Source organism: Girardinichthys multiradiatus, chromosome 2, assembly GCF_021462225.1.
Source record: "Girardinichthys multiradiatus isolate DD_20200921_A chromosome 2, DD_fGirMul_XY1, whole genome shotgun sequence".
Lineage (NCBI taxonomy): Eukaryota > Metazoa > Chordata > Actinopteri > Cyprinodontiformes > Goodeidae > Girardinichthys > Girardinichthys multiradiatus.
Window position 1 is genome coordinate 1,721,984 of NC_061795.1, and position 20,107 is coordinate 1,742,090.

At 39.6% G+C, this 20,107-nt stretch overlaps 1 protein-coding gene across 4 annotated transcripts in view; it reads right to left on the reverse strand.

Moving 5' to 3' along the window:
• Window positions 1-569: 569 nt before the first annotated feature.
• Window positions 570-20,107, reverse strand: part of LOC124860839 (protein inscuteable homolog) — a 100,047-nt gene continuing 80,509 nt past the window's right edge. For 3 of the 4 annotated variants that reach the window (XM_047354446.1, XM_047354437.1, XM_047354442.1), the window contains 6 exons: window positions 15,901-16,072; window positions 15,548-15,726; window positions 15,354-15,420; window positions 13,458-13,613; window positions 7,583-7,659; window positions 570-1,617 (listed from right to left, as the gene is read on the reverse strand). In XM_047354446.1, the coding sequence (XP_047210402.1) occupies window positions 1,489-1,617; window positions 7,583-7,659; window positions 13,458-13,613; window positions 15,354-15,420; window positions 15,548-15,726; window positions 15,901-16,072 (780 nt within the window). In that variant the 3' untranslated portion in view covers window positions 570-1,488. The other variant, XM_047354451.1, reaches the window with a different exon arrangement.

Genomic DNA, 20,107 nt, shown 5'->3' on the forward strand with positions numbered 1-20,107 from the left:
AAGCTGCTTTTTCAACTCATCGTTTGTAGTCTTTAGTTTATTTTTGGTTAAGTTAGAGGTAACCAGTTGTCCTGTTTTTTGGGTTTTGGTTGTTAATATTTGGATAGGCAGGGAAGAAGACCGGATTCGTCGGTCAACTGCCTGGCTGCTCCGAGGCTTCTTCATCCATTTGTTCGTTTTGGCTGGGACTCCCTCTTGGTTTGATTGTGAACATAATTTACATTAAACCTCAGTTCAACCGATGCAAGTGGTCTGTACTTTGTGTTATGTGTACTTTGAGCCACTTTATGGACCGTATCATCACCATTTTGACTTTATTCTCAATATTTTAACTTTATTCTGCAAATATTAAAACAAAAATATGAAAAAAAATGTCCTTTAAGTGACCTTTATACTCCTTTAAACAAGAGTAATAAGAGTCCTTAGATTTCATTATAAATTATTTATCTACCTGTTATAATTGTAAATATTATTAATACATATTATATTGGGTTAAAGATTGTGCTGTGAAAGTCAACACAGATAAAGGAGAATGTATTGTTTTATAAGAAAATGGTGCTTACAACTTGTTTATGAGACAAAATGTTTAAATAAAAACCATAGCAGAAAAGAGCATACAGTCAAAAATACTTGTTCTTGTAGAAAAAAGCTCTCTGTTCCAGACGTTTTATGCATGCTGAGATGAGACTTTCTTTGTCATTTCTGCATACAGGGATCTCATTTCGCATTTTCCTGGTTAGGCTACAAACACACTGATACACTGATATGCTGCTATTACAAGAGCTGCTGTTGCATTTTTATGTACAGACTCTAACAAAACCATTTACAACATAAAATCTGGACATAGTGGACAGTACAGAGAAACTCTTGACAATACAATACATATCTTTATTAAATGCGTTGGATACTACATTGGTAAATCTATATAAATAAGAATCATTTTTAATTTAAGACTTTTTTTCAGCTGCAACTGTAATATTTGAGATTAATGGCAAATAAGTTCAAGGAAATAACATAATGTGCCATTGCATTTTCTTTTTATCAAGACAATCATTTCATAGTACTGATTCAAACACTCATTCACTCATCGCAAAACACACTGATAACAATGAGATTTCCTTTCTTTGGTTTGAAACACTCTTGATAGAGAAGAACAAAAAGAAACTGCACTGTGAAAGAAAATATCCAGAATTTGCACCTATTCAAAATTATTCCTAGCATTTCAAATTTCCTGTGGAATAAAATGATCTAATAAGCTCTTTTTAACCACTGTAAACAATTTACAATGACTGTGGTTGTATTAAGCCATACATTCATCTTTATGCATGCATATGATTATGTATTCTACATTAATTCATTTGGACACCGTGCAGTTTGACTCCATTTAGCCAAATCCAGGATGAAATTTCTGACATGTTCTCAGGATGAAAAGCAGCAAACAAAACTTCATTTGAAAGACTGATGCTCCGAGTACGACTGTGCAGGCCATCAAACAAAGCTCTCCTCCATGTTGGAGCACAGCAGGAAAGAGTCGACTAGCCGTGGTTTGATCAGCTGCTGGTGGTCAGCTGCCTCGATGCTGTCTGGGCAGCCTGCTGCCAGCCTCCTCAAAGCAGCCTGGTGAAACATGTACACATGTGCAGAAACAACACATATGCATTAGCATTCATTGCAATCTTGCTGTTCTGTGGTTTGCAGCAACATGGACATAATTTGTCATTACATTAGGAAAACTGAGAAGTATAACTTGGACTGCATTGTGTCTTGCTAAAGAATTGAAATCTTTTGAGCTTTTTGTGTTGGAACCACTGGCTTAAATCTATTTTAACTTGATTTCCTGTGATATAAACTATCACAAAGTAAGATTTAATTGTGCGTGGAAGGAAAATGATACATGGTTTTCAAAATGTTTAACAAAAAAAATCTGAAAACTGTGGCATGTAGTTTTTAGATCATGTGCAGAAGAAGAAAATCTGTGAGGAAGCTTGTTTTAAAGAACTACTGTCAGGCCAGATCTGCAGTTTTTTCAGTGTGGATACAGTGACTTGCAAAAGTATTCATTTTACATGTTTAGTTGCCTCACAATCTGGAATTAAAATGGATTGAGATTGCTCCATTTCATTTACAGAACATGTCTACAACTTTAAATATGTATTTTTTTTTTTATTGTGAAGAATACAACAAATAGGACAAAATAGCAGAAAACTTTGACGTGCATAACTGTTCAGGCCTCCTAATGTTAATACTTTATAGAGCCACCTTTTGTGGCAATTACATCTGCAAGTTGGAGAAGTCTCAATGAGCCTGTCACATCTTGCCACTGGAATTTTTGCCCATTTCTCAAGGCAAAACGTCTCCTTCATGTTAGATGGTTTTCGCTTGTCAACACCAATCTTCAAGTCTAACCACAGATTATAAATTGGATTGAGGTTTGGACTTTGACTAGGCCATTCCAACACCTTTAAATATTTCCCCTTGAAGCACTTGAGTGTTGCTTTAGCACTATGCTTCGGGATACTGTCCTGCTGGAAGGTGGACCTCCATCCCAATCTCAAATCACAGACTGACACAGGTTTTGCTCAAGAATATCCCTGTATTTAGAAACCATCCTTTTTTTTCCCTCAACTCAAACCAGTTTCTCAGTCTCTGCTGCTGAACAACATCCCCACAGAATGATGCTGCAACCACCATGTTTCACTGTGAGGATGGTGTTCTTGGGGTGATAGGATGTGTTGGGTTTGTGCCAGACATACAGGTCTTTCTCAAAATATTAGCATATTGTGATAAAGTTCATTATTTTCCATAATGTCATGATGAAAATTTAACATTCATATATTTTAGATTCATTGCACACTAACTAAAATATTTCAGGTATTTTATTGACTTAATACGGATGATTTTGGCATACAGCTCATGAAAACCCAAAATTCCTATCTCACAAAATTAGCATATCATTAAAAGGGTCTCTAAACGAGCTATGAACCTAATCATCTGAATCAACGAGTTAACTCTAAACACCTGCAAAAGATTCCTGAGGCCTTTAAAACTCCCAGCCTGGTTCATCACTCAAAACCCCAATCATGGGTAAGACTGCCGACCTGACTGCTGTCCAGAAGGCCACTATTGACACCCTCAAGCAAGAGGGTAAGACACAGAAAGAAATTTCTGAACGAATAGGCTGTTCCCAGAGTGCTGTATCAAGGCACCTCAGTGGGAAGTCTGTGGGAAGGAAAAAGTGTGGCAGAAAACGCTGCACAACGAGAAGAGGTGACCGGACCCTGAGGAAGATTGTGGAGAAGGGCCGATTCCAGACCTTGGGGGACCTGCGGAAGCAGTGGACTGAGTCTGGAGTAGAAACATCCAGAGTCACCGTGTACAGGCGTGTGCAGGAAATGGGCTACAGGTGCCGCATTCCCCAGGTCAAGCCACTTTTGAACCAGAAACAGCGGCAGAAGCGCCTGACCTGGGCTACAGAGAAGCAGCACTGGACTGTTGCTCAGTGGTCCAAAGTACTTTTTTCGGATGAAAGCAAATTCTGCATGTCATTCGGAAATCAAGGTGCCAGAGTCTGGAGGAAGACTGGGGAGAAGGAAATGCCAAAATGCCAGAAGTCCAGTGTCAAGTACCCACAGTCAGTGATGGTCTGGGGTGCCGTGTCAGCTGTTGGTGTTGGTCCACTGTGTTTTATCAAGGGCAGGGTCAATGCAGCTAGCTATCAGGAGATTTTGGAGCACTTAATGCATCCATCTGCTGAAAAGCTTTATGGAGATGAAGATTTCATTTTTCAGCACGACCTGGCACCTGCTCACAGTGCCAAAACCACTGGTAAATGGTTTACTGACCATGGTATCACTGTGCTCAATTGGCTTGCCAACTCTCCCGACCTGAACCCCATAGAGAATCTGTGGGATATTGTGAAGAGAACGTTGAGAGACTCAAGACCCAACACTCTGGATGAGCTAAAGGTCGCTATCGAAGCATCCTGGGCCTCCATAAGACCTCAGCAGTGCCACAGGCTGATTGCCTCCATGCCACGCCGCATTGAAGCAGTCATTTCTGCCAAAGGATTCCCGACCAAGTATTGAGTGCATAACTGTACATGATTATTTGAAGGTTGACGTTTTTTGTATTAAAAACACTTTTCTTTTATTGGTCGGATGAAATATGCTAATTTTGTGAGATAGGAATTTTGGGTTTTCATGAGCTGTATGCCACAATCATCCGTATTAAGACAATAAAAGACCTGAAATATTTCAGTTAGTGTGCAATGAATCTAAAATATATGAATGTTAAATTTTCATCATGACATTATGGAAAATAATTAACTTTATCACAATATGCTAATATTTTGAGAAGGACCTGTAGTGTTTTCCTTGGTGGCTGAAAAGTTAAATTTTAGTCTTATCTAACCAGAGCACCTTCCTCCATACGTTTGGGCTTTTTTTTGGCTGCTCTTCCATAAAGTCCAACTCTATGGAGTGTGCAGCTTATTGTGGTCCTATGGACAGATACTCCTGCCTCTGCTGTGGAAATCTGCAACTTCTTCAGGGTCCCCTCTGGTCTCTATGCTGGCTCTTTGGTTTATCTCTGGTTCTGAGTTTTGGTGGGCGGCCCTCTCTTGGCAGGTTTGTGGTACCATGTGCTTTCCATTTGAAGATGAATGATTTGATGGTGCTCTGATGAAAAATCAAAGATATGGATATGTCTTCATAACCCCACCCTGAATTTTACTTCTCAGAAACCCTGACTTGTCTGGAGAGCTCCTTGGTCTTCATGGTGTGATGCCTCTTGCTTAGTGGTGTTTCAGCCTCTGGGGCCTTTCAGAAAAGGTGTGTTTATATTGAGAGACCATGTGACACTTCGATTGCACACAGGTGGACCTCTTTCACTATTTATGTGACCTTTGAAGGTAATTGGTTGCACCAGAACTTTTTAGGGGCTTCATTATTAAAGGGGCAAATATACAGGGGTTGGACAATGAAACTGAAACACCTGTCATGTTAGTGTGGGAGGTTTCATGGCTAAATTGGACCAGCCTGGTAGTCAGTCTTCAATGATTGCACATTGCACCAGTAAGAGCAGAGTGTGAAGGTTCAATTAGCAGGGTAAGAGCACAGTTTTGCTCAAAATATTGAAATGCACACAACATTATGGGTGACATACCAGAGTTCAAAAGAGGACAAATTGTTGGTGCACGTCTTGCTGGCGCATCTGTGACCAAGACAGCAAGTCTTTGTGATGTATCAAGAGCCACGGTATTCAGGGTAATGTCACCATACCACCAAGAAGGACGAACCACATCCAACAGGATTAACTGTGGACGCAAGAGGAAGCTGTCTGAAAGGGATGTTCGGGTGCTAACCCGGATTGTATCCAAAAAACATAAAACCACGGCTGCCCAAATCACGGCAGAATTAAATGTGCTCCTCAATTCTCCAGTTTCCACCAGAACTGTCCGTCGGGAGCTCCACAGGGTCAATATACACGGCCGGGCTGCTATAGCCAAACCTTTGGTCACTCATGCCAATGCCAAACGTCAGTTTCAATGGTGCAAGGAGCGCAAATCTTGGGATGTGGACAATGTGAAACATATATTGTTCTCTGATGAGTCCACCTTTGAAGGCAGACATAAATGTTACGCTTGCACCGCCAGACCCCTGGCCTCAAACACTGCTTCATAGTAAGTAATTAAGTAAGTAATGAAACTGGAGCGTGGCTCTTTTCACTGATCTTAAACACGTACAGTACAGACCAAAGGTTTGGACACACCTTCTCATTCAAAGAGTTTCCTTTATTTTCATGACTATGAATATTGTAGCTTCACCTCAAAGGCATCAAAACTATGAATTAACACATGTGGAATTATATACTGAACAAAAAAGTGTGAAACAACTGAAAATATGTCTTATATTCTAGGTTCTTCAAAGTAGCCACCTTTTGCTTTGATTACTGCTCCGCACACTCTTGGCATTCTGTTGATGAGCTTCAAGAGGTAGTCACCTGAAATGGTTTTCACTTCACAGGTGTGCCCTGTCAGGTTTAATAAGTGGGATTTCAAGCCTTTTAAATTGGGTTGGGACCATCAGTTGTGTTGTGCAGGAGGTGGATACAGTACACAGCTGATAGTCCTACTGAATAGACTGTTAGAATTTGTATTATGGCAAGAAAAAAGCAGCTAAGTGAAGAAAAACGAGTGGCCATCATTACTTTAAGAAATGAAGGTCAGTCAATCCGAACAATTAGGAAAACTTTGAAAGTGTCCCCAAGTGCAGTCACAAAAACCATGAAGCGCTACAATGAAACTGGCTCACATGAGGACCGTCTCAGGAAAGGAAGACCAAGAGTCCCCTCTGCTGTGGACGATAAGTTCATCCGAGTCACCAGCCTCAGAAATCGCAGGTTAACAGCAGCTCAGATTAGAGAACAGGTCAATGCCACACAGAGTTCTAGCAGCAGACACATCTCTAGAACAACTGTTAAGAGGAGACTATGTGAATCAGGCCTTCATGGTAAAATAGCTGCTAGGAAACCGCTGCTGAGGACAGGCAACAAGCAGAAGAGACTTGTTTGGGCTGAAGAACACAAGGAATGGACATTAGCCCAGTGGAAATCTGTGATTTGGTCTGATGAGTCCAAGTTTGAGATCTTTGGTTCCAACCACCGTGTCTTTGTGCAGCGCAGAAGAGGTGAATGGATGGACTCTACATGCCTGGTTCCCACTGTGAAGCATGGAGGAGGAGGTGTGATGGTGTGGGGGTGCTTTGCTGGTGACACTGTTTTTGATTTATTCAAAATTGAAGGCATACTGAACCAGCTACCACAGCATCTTGCAGCGGCATGCTATTCCATCCGGTTTTCATTTAGTTGGACCATCATTTATTTTTCAACAGGACAATGACCCCAAACACACCTCCAGGCTGTGTAAGGGCTATTTGACCAAGAAGGAGAGTGATGGGGTGCTGCGCCTGATGACCTGGCCTCCACAGTCACTGGACCTGAACCCAATCGAGATGGTTTAGGGTGAGCTGGACTGCAGAGTGAAGGCAAAAGGGCCAACAAGAGCTAAGCATCTCTGGGAACTCCTTCAAGACTGTTGGAAAACCATTTCAGGTGATGACCTCTTGAAGCTCATCAACAGAATACCAAGAGTGTGCGGAGCAGTAATCAAAGCAAAAGGTGGCTACTTTGAAGAACCTAGAATATAAGACATATTTTCAGTTGTTTCACACTTTTTTGTTCAGTATATAATTCCACATGTGTTAATTCATAGTTTTGATGCCTTTGAGGTGAAGCTACAATATTCATAGTCATGAAAATAAAGAAAACTCTTTGAATGAGAAGGTGTGTCCAAACTTTTGGTCTGTACCGTATATGAAATAATTCAATTACTATGCTATGGAGATCTTCTATGGCTACAGAGGAAAATGTCTAACATTATGCACATTTAAATGGATTAGACAATTTGAATGTTTTGAAAGACATTTTTGTCTTGAGGACACAGGGTCATTGAAACCTACTCAGAGTTCTGAAAGAACACACAGAAAGACAGACACGTATAAAAACATCCATCGGTTACACCTACCAGGCAGGCAACCAGAACAGAGTCACTGTTATTTCTCTCAGTGGGGGAGCGGCACAGCTCAATGAGACGAGGGACAGCTAAACACAGCAGAAGGGCACACATTCACTTACAAGCATGTAGCTCCTTAAAATATAATAAAACACTGTTGTAAATTAGAGATGCTTATTTTGTCTTTTATCATTTCTAATATACATGATTATAATTAAATCACGTACACAGTACTGGTGAGAAGCCTCTATTCACTCGTCATGTGGCATGAGTATTAATTCTGGGCTTTAAAAGGTACATTTGAGCAATTCCTTTTAAAAGATGGAATTATAATACAACAGACATATTCAATGATTTTTAAAAACAAGAAGTGGGTGTACAAGTTTGAATTAGTCGTGAATTTTCTCTTATTTAAACAAGGTCAAAATTATAGCTTTACAAAGTAGTAGAAGTATGGGGTAAGAAAAATGCAGCATAGGTGTCTACATTTGTAAATTTAAGTAAATAAACATGAATAAATTTAAGATTTGTATTTCCGCCTTATTTTCAACTTATAACATGTATAACATGTAACATGAGATGTTTCATCTGTTAGAATACAAGTTTAGAAGTAACGAATACAAGTTACAAAGTTACAACTTTGCAACAATACAAGTAGTCAGTCAGTCATTTTCTACCGCTTCATCCATAATGGGTCGCAGGGAAGCTGGTGCCTATGTCCAGCAGACTAAGGGCGAGAGGCGGGGTACACCCTGGACAAGTCGCCAGTCCATCGCAGGGCAGAAACAAGTCCCAAAATTAACAAGTATGAATCCAAAACCCCTGATGAAGCTGTTACACTCCTTACCAGTTGAAGACTGTAATGTACCTGAATGTTGTTGGCCAACCCCCGTTAAACAACAAGATGAAGAGGAAGTGGGTTTTGTGTGTTCTCCTGCAAAGATCTGTTCTCCCTGTGTCGCTCCGGACACGGGAATAAAATTAAAGACAATACTTCCGATGGCTGACCTATTCAGCTGAAATATTCTGCCCCTCCATTCACATTATAGAGATCCTGTTTCTCTTTATTATTATCTATATCTAACACTTTTTTTGGCACCTATCTCCTCCTTCATACTTTGTGCTATTTCAGCCATTCAACTTTTAAAATGTTCAGCTCATTTAGGACATTACGGCTATGACTTTGGTATTAATACTTTTTATACTTTTTTAAATATTCAGCTTTTTGTGCCGATTTTTGGCCCATTGAAATGAATGAAAAATCATAAAAATTCCGCAAAATTCAGCTAAAACTTTGTGCTTTTTCACAGCTTACTACTTCTGCATACTTTCAGCTAGAAACACCATTCAACTTTTAAAATGTTCACAAGACATTAAGCTATCTTCAAATGATTCAGCTTTTTGATATCTATTACGGTTCTTCTACAATTGCGATTCAAATTTTAGGCAAGATTTTTGACGTTTTTCATTTTATAATGTAATCCTATGGCGGAATTCGCCAGTTGGTAGAGTGTACGCTCTAGGTTTTTGAATAACCTGAGAAAGAACAAACAAACTCTCCTCACTCGCTCAATTTTCACTCTACTGGCACAAATTAGGTATCAACATGTAGGATGCTCTTTTGCGATTCAGAAAATGTTACCCTCATTGATGTGGGACTAACAGATTTCATGCAAGACGCCCGGGAGCAACGCAAAGTCAACACACCCTGAATGGAAACCTATAGGAATTTCAGAAAAAAATCAGAGCAAAAAATCCTTAAACTCACTTGTTTTTGAATCGCCGCCACTCCTAAACCGTTCAAGTTAGAGACATGAGCTTTGCACCAATTAATCTTCAGACCTTGCTGGCACAATCAGTGAAGGAATTATTTTGATACATTTTATCATTTTGTCATAAAAAAGGTTTGTTTAGGAGTACCAAAACTGTCCTTCCCAAAATCGCATGAAATTTGAAAATTTCAAAATTATCCACTTTTCTACACTGTCACATCTCCTACACTAATTTATGTAGACACATGAAAATATACCGGATTGTTCACCGATCCCTGCTGATACCTACGGTCCAAAAATTATTTGGATACCTTTTATCGTTTCCTCGTGAAGTAGGTTTGTTTGAGAGAGAAAAATTCACCTTCACTCTGGTTAAAAATGGTCAAAATTATCCACTTTTTCACAGGGTCACACTTCCCAGACAGATTTTTGTAGAAAATTGAGAAGCTCCATGATTGTTCACCAGGGCCTGATGATTAATACGGTGCATGAATCACATTGATAGCCCTTAAAGTTTCCAAGGTATTAGACGTTGTTTGAGATCATGTTCAGGCATTTTTGTGTTTTTCTCCATTTTTCCCTTTCTTTTCACCTAGTGTTGTGCCTTTAATATTATATTTTCAGCAAAAACGTGTTCACATTCTCATTCCCCTGTCCGTTCTGAGAAAAACGGTCCAAGAATGACGTTGATAGCCCTTACGGTTTCCGAGTTATGGGCGGTGGTTCGGGAGCATGCGCCTCCATGTTAAAAGCCCAGGCCAGGGGGAGACAATAGTGAGGTGCTGCATTAGAAATGCTGCAGGTGTCAAGTTACACTGACACTCTTTGCTGATTGGCTGATTCATTCCTCACTGTTCTATTTATAGCTCTGTGTATCTCCTACTGTCTATGTCTGTATATGATTCTGTCTGTTTCTGCCTCCATTCACTCCGTGTCTGATACTCGGACACACCCACACACACATTCATGGATTACTATCTTTGTGAGGACTTTTCATTGACTTCCATTCATTTTCATTCGTTTCTATGGCCTAAACCTGACCCGACCCCCTAACCCTTTGACCATCTTCATAGGAGGCAACTACTGGCGGCCATTTTGTGTTGAGTACTTAAACAGCATGTACTGCTGTTCTAACAGCTGGACAACAGTGATTAAATTTAAAAGGCAATTTCATAGACTTTTGTATATAGGCTGTTAGCGCATCAGAACCTGGAACAAGTCTCCATCAGAACCAGACCCAAACTCCATCAGAACCAAGAGGAAATCTCCATCAGAACCAGTTAGGAACCTTCCATCAGAACCAGGTCCAATATCTATCGGAACTTGGAACAAGTCTTTATCAGAACCAGACCCAAACTCCATCAGAACCAGGAGGTATTCTTCATCAGAACCAGTTAGGAACCCTCCATCAGAACCAGACCCAAACTCCATCAGAACCTCATCCAAAATCCATCAGAATCAGATGGAAACTCTATCAGAACCAGGTACAAATCTTCATCAGAACCATGTACAAACCTCCATCTGAAATAGGTCCAAATTCTATAAGAGCCAAGGAGAAACATTCATCAGAACCAGGTCCAAACTCCATCAGAACCTGGTACAAATCTTCATCCGAACCATGTATAAAACTCCATCAGAACCAGGTCAAACCTATCAGAACCAGAAAGAAAACTTCGCCAGAGCCAGGTCCAAATCTCCTTCAGAATCAGGAGTTCCCTTCTATCAGAACCATGGTCCAACATTCCTCAGAACCAGACCCAAACTCAATCAGAACCCGGAGGAATTCTTCATCAGAACCAGCTAGGAGCCCTCCATCAGAACCAGACCCAAACTCCATCAGAACCAGGAACAAATTTCGATCAAAACCAGACCCAAACTCCATCAGAACCAGGAGGAATTCTCCATCAGCACCAGTTAGACACCCACTATCAGAAGCTGGTCCAAACTCAATCAGAACCAGAAAGAAATCCATCAGAACCTGGAGAAAATCTCCATCAGAACTGGACGGAAACTCCATCAGAACCAGTTAGGAACCCTCCATCAGAACCAGATCCAAACTCCATCAGAACCAAGAAAATATCTACATCAGAACCGGACCCAAACTCCATCAGAACCAAGAGGAATTCTCCATCTGGACCAGTTAGGCACCCACTATCAGAACCAGGTCCAAACTCAATCAGAACCAGAAAGGAACCTCTATCAGAACCAGTTCAGAAATCCATCAGAACCTGGAGAAAATCTCCATCAGAACTGGACGGAAACTCCATCAGAACCAGTTAGGAACCCTCCATCAGAACCAGATCCAAACTCCATTAGAACCAGGAAAATATCTACATCAGAACCGGACCCAAACTCCATCAGAACCAGGAGGAATTCTCCATCAGGACCAGTTATTCACGCACTATAAGAACCAGGTCCAAACTCAGTCAGAACCAGAAAGAAACCTCTATCAGAACCAGTTCCAAGAAGCTTCAGAACCTGGAATGAATCTCCACCAGAACTGGACCCAAACTCCATCAGAACCAGTTAGGGACCCTCAACCAGAACCGAGTCCAAATCACCTTCAGAACCAGGAGGAACCTTCTATCAGAACCAGGTCCAAACTCATTCAGAACCTGGCAAAAAGCTCCATAAGAACCTTGAACAAATCTAAACCAGAACCATGTACAAGCATCCATTAGAAACAGGTCCTAACCCTATCAGAACCAGGTACAAATCTTGATCAGATCTAGGAAGAACTCTCTATCATAATCAGGAACAAAACCCCAATCAGAAACTCTATCAGAACCAGAATGAAACCACTACTCTGTGACTTATGATGATAAGACTATCTTCATAGGTCCCAGTGGAGCATAAAAACAGCGATCATTTGATGTCAGCTACTTAAACAGATTCTACTGCTGTTCCAACACCTGAACAAGAGTGAATATTTTTAAAGGGCAATTTCATAGATTTTTAAATATAGTAAGTATTAGCATTTTAGCTAGCTTATACATTGTTTTTGAATAGTAGATGGGGTAAATTAATATCAGCCTTGATGCTAGTGATAGCCAATATGCTAATGTTAGCATTTTAGCTTCTCTTTATCCTCTCTTCTCTCTTAGCTGATGAACACATTGCCTTTTTTATGATATTACCTGTTTGTTTTTGTGTTTTTTCAGGTATTTGTTGTTAGCTCACTATTTTCAGAATTTTCTGCCACTTTTTTAAAATATATTTTAGTACTGAATTCAACTTCTTAGTCTATCTTTTTGCTTCAGTCTATGCCTTTTCAGCTCATCTATGAGCAGCTCTTTCCTGCTTTATTAAAGTTTTTGTCAGTTTTTGCATTTCAACAACTATTTCAACAAGTAGTTTTGAGGTAACATCACCTTGTTACGTTGTTTTTCAGATAATAGTCTTCCTGCTTAAACAGATCAGATGACAGTTTTTCTTAACTGTTTCTTTGCTTTGAAGGTTTTTCAGCTGATATTCTGCTGTCAACCTTAGCCACTTTCTGCCAGCTTTCAACAAGAGTTTAGCATTTCTGTTTTCTTCTAATTCATTAAATTTCAGCAGATTATCTTTAGTCAATTTAATTTAAGTTTGTTTCTGCCAACTTTCAGCTACAAAATTCAGCTTACAGCATTCACACTGCATTTTCGTAGGAAATGCAAATTTTTCTAGTTCTAACTTAGTTCTTTTCCTCTGAGGAAAATAGTTAGGGATTATATAGCTGAAGGTCTGGTTCTTTTAACAGTGGCTAAAAATATTTTGTAAGCCACTTGACATTTTTTTTACTTTAAATTTATTCTAAACATTAGTTAACTTTGAGATGAGAGATTTATCAATGCATCAGCTTCTTGTCATCACAAATGGAGCATAATAACTGGTTAAGATGTGTCAGAGAAAAAAAACAATTTAAAAGGGACACTTTAAAAGAATCCTTAACCATTTGTACAGTTTTATATTTGTTTGTTTCATTCTTTGTTCCTTTTTTTTTTTTTTTTTAAAGTATCCAAACTCATCATTTGTCCCAGACTTAGAAGCCAGTAGCCACTTTTCATTCTGCTTTTTAAAATAGTTTTTTTCTTATTATTTTTAGGAAAAGTAGGAATAAAATAGTGTGATGTTACCTTTTAGCTGGATGGCAGTCTGTGCCACATCAGGTTCTCTGCTCAGGCGGGCCAGCGTGACAGCAGCTTTCTGCTGGACTCGCTCGCAGGCGGCAACCTCTGATGGGTTAGGGGAGGATGGGTTTTCTCCCAGCAGCAGGAGCAGTCTTTCTACTCCTAACAGGAACAGAATAACAAACAGGGATGGATGATTCAAAAAAAGTGGACAATAAATGGTTCATTTTGAAAGCACAAAAGCATCACATGTACTTAGCAGTAGGACCTTAAAAATGATACACATAAAAAGCATTTTGGCAATCAGTCTTGAAATTTCCTGACAGAAATGTTAGAAATGACTTAAATTAATGTTGCTTTTTTATTATTTATAAATAATTTATGAGCAAAATTAATAGAATAATATAATAAATTAATAACTAGCACTCAAAATCTGTTAGGCAACCTCCTTCCCAAAGATGACCTAATGCTGCCCTCTTGTGAAATAAAAAGGAATTACATTTTATTCGGTCAACTTGTGTAAAAGTTTGAGAACACATCTTTATTGAAGATTACAGTATAAGTTTGGCTCTGATCTCATCCCTCCATGCCCATGGTGCTCAACATGCCTCAAATGATGACTACACCCTGCTTCCTGAACATGTCTCCCAGCAAGCCTGAGAGTAAGGTCAGCATCTGACCTCAGAGCCCACCGGTGGATGCTGGTCTGCTGGAGAAGATGAAAATAAACAGGTTGGTAGCAGCAGCAACAGGGTTTGATATGCAGGGTGAAAGAAAAGGTTGTGCAGTAGATCATCCAATCTGTTGAGGGATGTTTGAGGCAAATATATTAGCAGAAAGAGCAAAGGTGTGTGCAAAGAATTCCGAGGAAAACCTCCATTTATTACAGCAGTGCAACCTCACACTGTTAATTTTAAAACAATTACTTTTGATTTTAGAATATTTCTTCAGAGGAAAAATGTATTTATTTAGAGGGATCAATATCCTGTTGAAAGACCTAATGGTGACTCATTTTACATTTTTTGGCATAGTCCCCAAAATATTTATTTAAATTGTACTTCTAAAGCTTTATGATATCATGCACTCCAACAAGGTTCCTAGGTCCTTTGGATGGGAAACAGGCCCACAGCACCACAGCTCCACCGCCTTTTTTAACAGAGGGCAAGAGTTGTTCTTCCACAACCGTATCCTCAGCATTACACCATACCCATGTGTGTCTGTTTGTAGTAGAAAAACTTAAGTTTATTCTCATCTAAGCAAAGCACACTTTTTCAGTTAAAATCCCTGCGGAGTTCAGCAAACTTCACCCCATGTTTACGATTGTGACGGTAGGACAGAAAAGGTTACTGGCTGGTAGCTAAAAGAAATAGAAGTCTGTGTTATATTTATTCCCCAGGGAAACAGAAATACATGGTTTAATAATTATAAATTCATAAAGAAAGAGCAATTTGAATGTATAAAGTATGAACTAAATTAATGTTTCAGTTGCATTTATTAAAAAGGCATCATTAGGATGTCCAATATCTGTGGCAAGGATGCTTTTGTTCAAAATAAATATTTGTTAATGTGGGAATTTTTTTTCCCCACTAATCAAATGTTCTTAAACTAAATGTTTCAATCTAAGATTATGCTACTGCAATAAGGGATTAAAATATGTTAAGACATTTGTCAAGAGGTGCCAACAAATCTGGATCAATGTCAAAAGGAGGTTGTGTGAAGAAGCAGCACAACTACAGATGACTGCCTGAAGCAGCGTCAGCCTCAATTATACAAAACTTTAACTCAGCAAGTGAATGTCAATGGCTATTTCGGTCTTTTTTTTTTAGATTTAAATACTTGTTGGGACAAAACAAAATAATACGATAAACCTAAATGAGAAAATATAGCAGTAAATCGAATTACCTTGCTCTTGTAAGACTTCAGAAGCACATGGCTCCAAAACAGAAAGATTTGCCAAAATTGTCACCACCTGAGATTTAAATGATACATAAAAAGATTAGAAAACAATAGCCCATTGGTTTAAAGAAACCAAACAGCCCATTCTAAGATAAGGCCTGTATGCTTGTACTAAAGCGCATTTCTGCTGTGTTTGATACCTGGTCTTTGGAGTAGGGCGTGTCCACCCTCTGGCGGTCCTTGCAGGCCTCCAGCAGGATGTGGATGGCGTTCAGCTGCAGGAGAATCTCACAGGCCATGCTGTCAAAGAAAGTGATGTTGGCCAACGCTGCAGAAGCCAGGAGAAACACTTCACCACAGGAGGCGCTCTCACACAGCTCTAAGGTAATAAGGTGCATCCTATTAAATATACTCTTAACAAGACAACATCTGATGCAACAAAATGTTTACAAAGGTAAGAAAGTTACAGGTAATGCTTTTAGAGAAAGTTTTTTTGATATGCATTTTTTTAATCAGCTTAATCAAAGGTTAGCTTGCCATCACCAGCACTCACTGATCAGAGCTGTAACGATGTCGTGCATGCTCTCCAGGAAGCTGGCGAGGTGCTGAGTGGATGTGTGGTGGGGTGAAGTGATCTGGGCCACGACTGCTGCAGCCTCGGCCCTGGCTGCTTCCACGCTGCTTTCATCCGTCAAGATGTCTGCCAGGCACAGGATCCCATCCACCTGCGGGTCGGGCATAAAGATAAAATTATGTCACAGGGTCTTTGGCAACACAAGATTTTAACAAGTATGTAAAGATACAGTGCCTTGCAAAAGTATCAATACTGCCGGAATGTTTTCATGTTTTGCTACATCAATAGATTTTATTAGGATCTTATGTAAGGAACATGCAGACTTTAGCTCTGCCACTGCTCATCTGACTATAGCATATTTTCTTGCTACCCTACATGGCTTGTGGAAAACTGTAAACAGGATATGTTCTGGCTTTTTTTCAACAGTGCCTTTTGTCTTGCCCCTCATCCATGAAGGTCAGATTTGTGAAGACAACTGAAAAGTTTCCTGTTGACAGATTCTCTCACCTAAGCTGTGGATATCTGCAGCTCCTCCAGAGTTACCATGGACCTCTTGCTGCTGCTTTGATTAACACTGTCCTTGCCCTGAGTGTCAGTTTAGATGAATGCTCATGTCTTGGTATTTTTGTTGTTTTTTGTCAGAGTAGATCATAGGTAAGGGGTTATAAATAGCATTTTCTTTTCTGAGCTAATATAGTGTTTAATTTCTGCTTGAGTTTAAAAGAGAACATACACCAAAAGAAAAGGCCATGTTTTTTTTTCAAAAGACTATTTAACATTACAGTGGCTGCATGGTGGCGCAGTCGGTAGCACTGTTGCCTTGCAGCAAGAAGGTCCTGGGTTCGATTCCTGACCTGGGGTCTTTCTGTATGGAGTTTGGATGTTCTCCCCGTGCATGCATGGGTTCTCACCAGGTACTCTGGCTTCCTCCCACAGTCCAAAGACTTGACTGTTAGGTTAATTGGTCACTCTAAATTGCCCTTAGGTGTATAAATGAGTGAGTGCATGGTTGTTTGTGTGTTGCTCTTCGATGGACTGGTGACCTGTCCAGGGTGTACCCCGCCTCTCGCCCATAGACTGCTGGAGATAGGCACCAGCTCCCCCGTGACCCACTATGGAATAAGTGGTAGAAAATGACTGACTGACTATTTAACATTACAGTCTGTTGGTCTAAAACAAAACTTTAAAGTGACGACAGTCGCTAAGAAGAAGATACAGATCTGCTTTGTGGAAATGAGAAAACCTTAAAACAAGCAATACTTCAACCCTTCACCAATGAAGGCCTTTCTTTACAGAGGTTTTGGACAACAAGCACATATTTGTAGAAATCCAAATGAAAGCCAACTGTTAATTTGTAGAAAGCCATCTGAACAATTGTCAATCAAAAAGGCTAGACAACTTTTCAACTGAAGACTTGACTGTGTGATCGCAATTCCCAACATTGTGAGGAAAAAAGAGGTTCTGAGCATCAGAAACATTCAGACTTCCAAACATTATGACAGCAGCTTCAATGTGCTTCAATAAATCAATATTGTATTTAAATGCATGTCTTTTGAACTAAATGTGTGACTTTCATACATCAGGGTTTGAAATAGATGGCAGCATAATGTTGACCATTTTTAGCGCCTATTCATTACATTAGAGAAGATTCTCAACATTAAAACTCTCTCTGTGACCAATTACGTCCCTATGGTTACAAACCCCATTCACTAGAGCATGTGTCTTTCTTGCAGGAATATCAAAAATGATATACACAGTAAAATGTCATTATTTATACGTAAATGATTTTGGATCACCTTACAGAACACCAGATTCACTCTTCCTCAACTGAACACAGAGGAAGAGTGAATGGTCCCAGGTGTCAGCTTGGCTACAACCTGCAGCTTGTAAAGCTGATGTGGTGAAGACAGTCCTTTCTAATTAACGAGCAACTCCAGAGTGAACATAGCACTGAGACAGTCTTGTATTCGTGACTGGCATCCGCCCAGGTGGTGTGTATCATCAGCTTTTAGAGGGGACCCGAACAGAAGATTTGCTTTAGTGTATGAGGTCAAAACACCGACTGAATCTTTGTGCTAGCATAGTGCTTTGCAAATATATTTACTCCCATTGAACAGTTCCAGATTACTTCAAAACATGACCAAAACATTTAAGAGTATTAAACTAGGATTTTATGTGAGAGACCAACACAAACTAGTGAATAGCAGACAAAAATATACATGGTTTTCAAAATTTTCACAAGTAAAAATCGAAAAAGGGAGGCATTCATATGTATCCAGTCCACTTTCATCTGATCCTATTAATAAAATCCAACCTAAGACGTCTTGGAATTAGTGCTGGGCAGAGATCTTCTAAAGAACGTGAGTCATGAAGACAGACAGACAGGTTAGGGATAAAGAGGTATAAAACATCTCACTGTCAGGACCTGTCTGCGTTCTGTTTGTTTACTTTCCAGGTGCTTTTCTCTTCATTCAAGTTTAAAAATATGAACTTTTGGCCCTCATGCAAAACGCTATGTGGGTTAAGGCTTTTCTTGAACAGGGACAGTGAAGCTGTTTAGATTTGACTGGAAGAGGGATGGAGCTAAATCCTGGTGTATCGGACTCAGGCTGAAAAAGACTTTAGACTGGGGCAGAGGTTCACCTTCCAGCAGCCAAAGCTACAATGGAATGTCGTTGATCAAAGCCTTTCGTGTGTTAGAATGGCCCAGTCAAAGTCCAGATGTAAACCCAATTGAGAATCTTTGCACGATTTGAAAATTGATGCTCTCAGGTTCTCTCCATCCAATCTGACTGAGCTCGGGCTGTTTTGCAAAGAAAAATACGCAAATATTTCTCTGGATTTGCCAAGCTGGTAGAGACATTATCCAAATACTTACAATTGTATTGACTCAGACTCAGAACGTGTAAATGAAAATGCATGCCACAACATTTAGATTTTTTTTGTAAAGAACTTTGAAAATCTTGTATAGTTTCTTCTTCTTCACAATTATACTGTATTATATTCTATTGGTCAGTCATATAAAATCCTTTGAAATACACTGAAGGTTGTGGCTGTAATGAGACAAAATGTGTAAAGGTTAACAAAATATGTTTGCATAGTTTTGTATTTACCATCATGTTTACAAGAACGAGTGATTCAGATTCCCCTGGATGTGAGAGATTTAGAACAAACCTTCATCCACTTGGGGGCAGTGTTGTTCAGTTTAAATTTACCAACAAACAGCTGCAGCCTGATAATCTGCACCTGGATTAGTCACTTCTCAATAAACTGGTTTTTTTCATGAATGTAACTTTTGGAATGAATACACATTGTAAAACACATTATAGAATGATTAAAGATGCATTTCATTTTGGGATTAACCTACTCAGGTTAAAAATCTATTTAGTTTTAAATATTACTTACATTGTTTCACTCATTTGGCCACAGTAGTCATATTTATTATATGGGAATAGGTTAAACCAATGCGTCTGGGAGCACAACTTCTGCCAGATATTGCTGAAAATAAAAGTTTACCAACAAACATCTCTAGTGGAGCAAACTGTCAGCTCTCAGCCTTCCACACCTGTCAGTCTTATCTGCAGACGAGCATCAACCCACCGAGCTTCACAGGACAACTTCCTATTTTTGTCTCTGTGGACGTCAGCAGCACTGCGCGACAGCGACCCACTGACGTGGAACCATCCACTCTCCACGCCCACGTTTATCTACAGTTTCATCCTCTCCCTCTTCTTCCCCACCCGGACCTCCACTTCCTCCCCTTCCTCCTCCTTCGTAAAACAGGATGTTCCCCAGCTCCTCATTTACAAGACAGTAAATGTATCTGCATTAATCTGTTCACTCAGCTGTCTTTATATAACTGTCAGATGTGCCAGAGAAGTTGGAAAGTTGCAAAGTTGGCCCTCACAAGCGAAAACAATCATGAAAGCTCAACACTAGCAAATAACAATAAACAACACATATTTTCATATTTTAACATTATCATCTTATAAACAGTTCGTGTAATAGCTAAAGGTCTTTGTCAGTAACAAAAAAGGCTCCCTAGTATACAAGAACTGATCAGATAAATGCTAGAAAGGTTCTTCTAGGATTCTGTGTCCTGTCTGCCAGAATAAACTGTAGCAATAAAGCAGTAACACAAAACATGAAAATTAAGGCAACATTTTTTAACTTAACGAGAATCAAT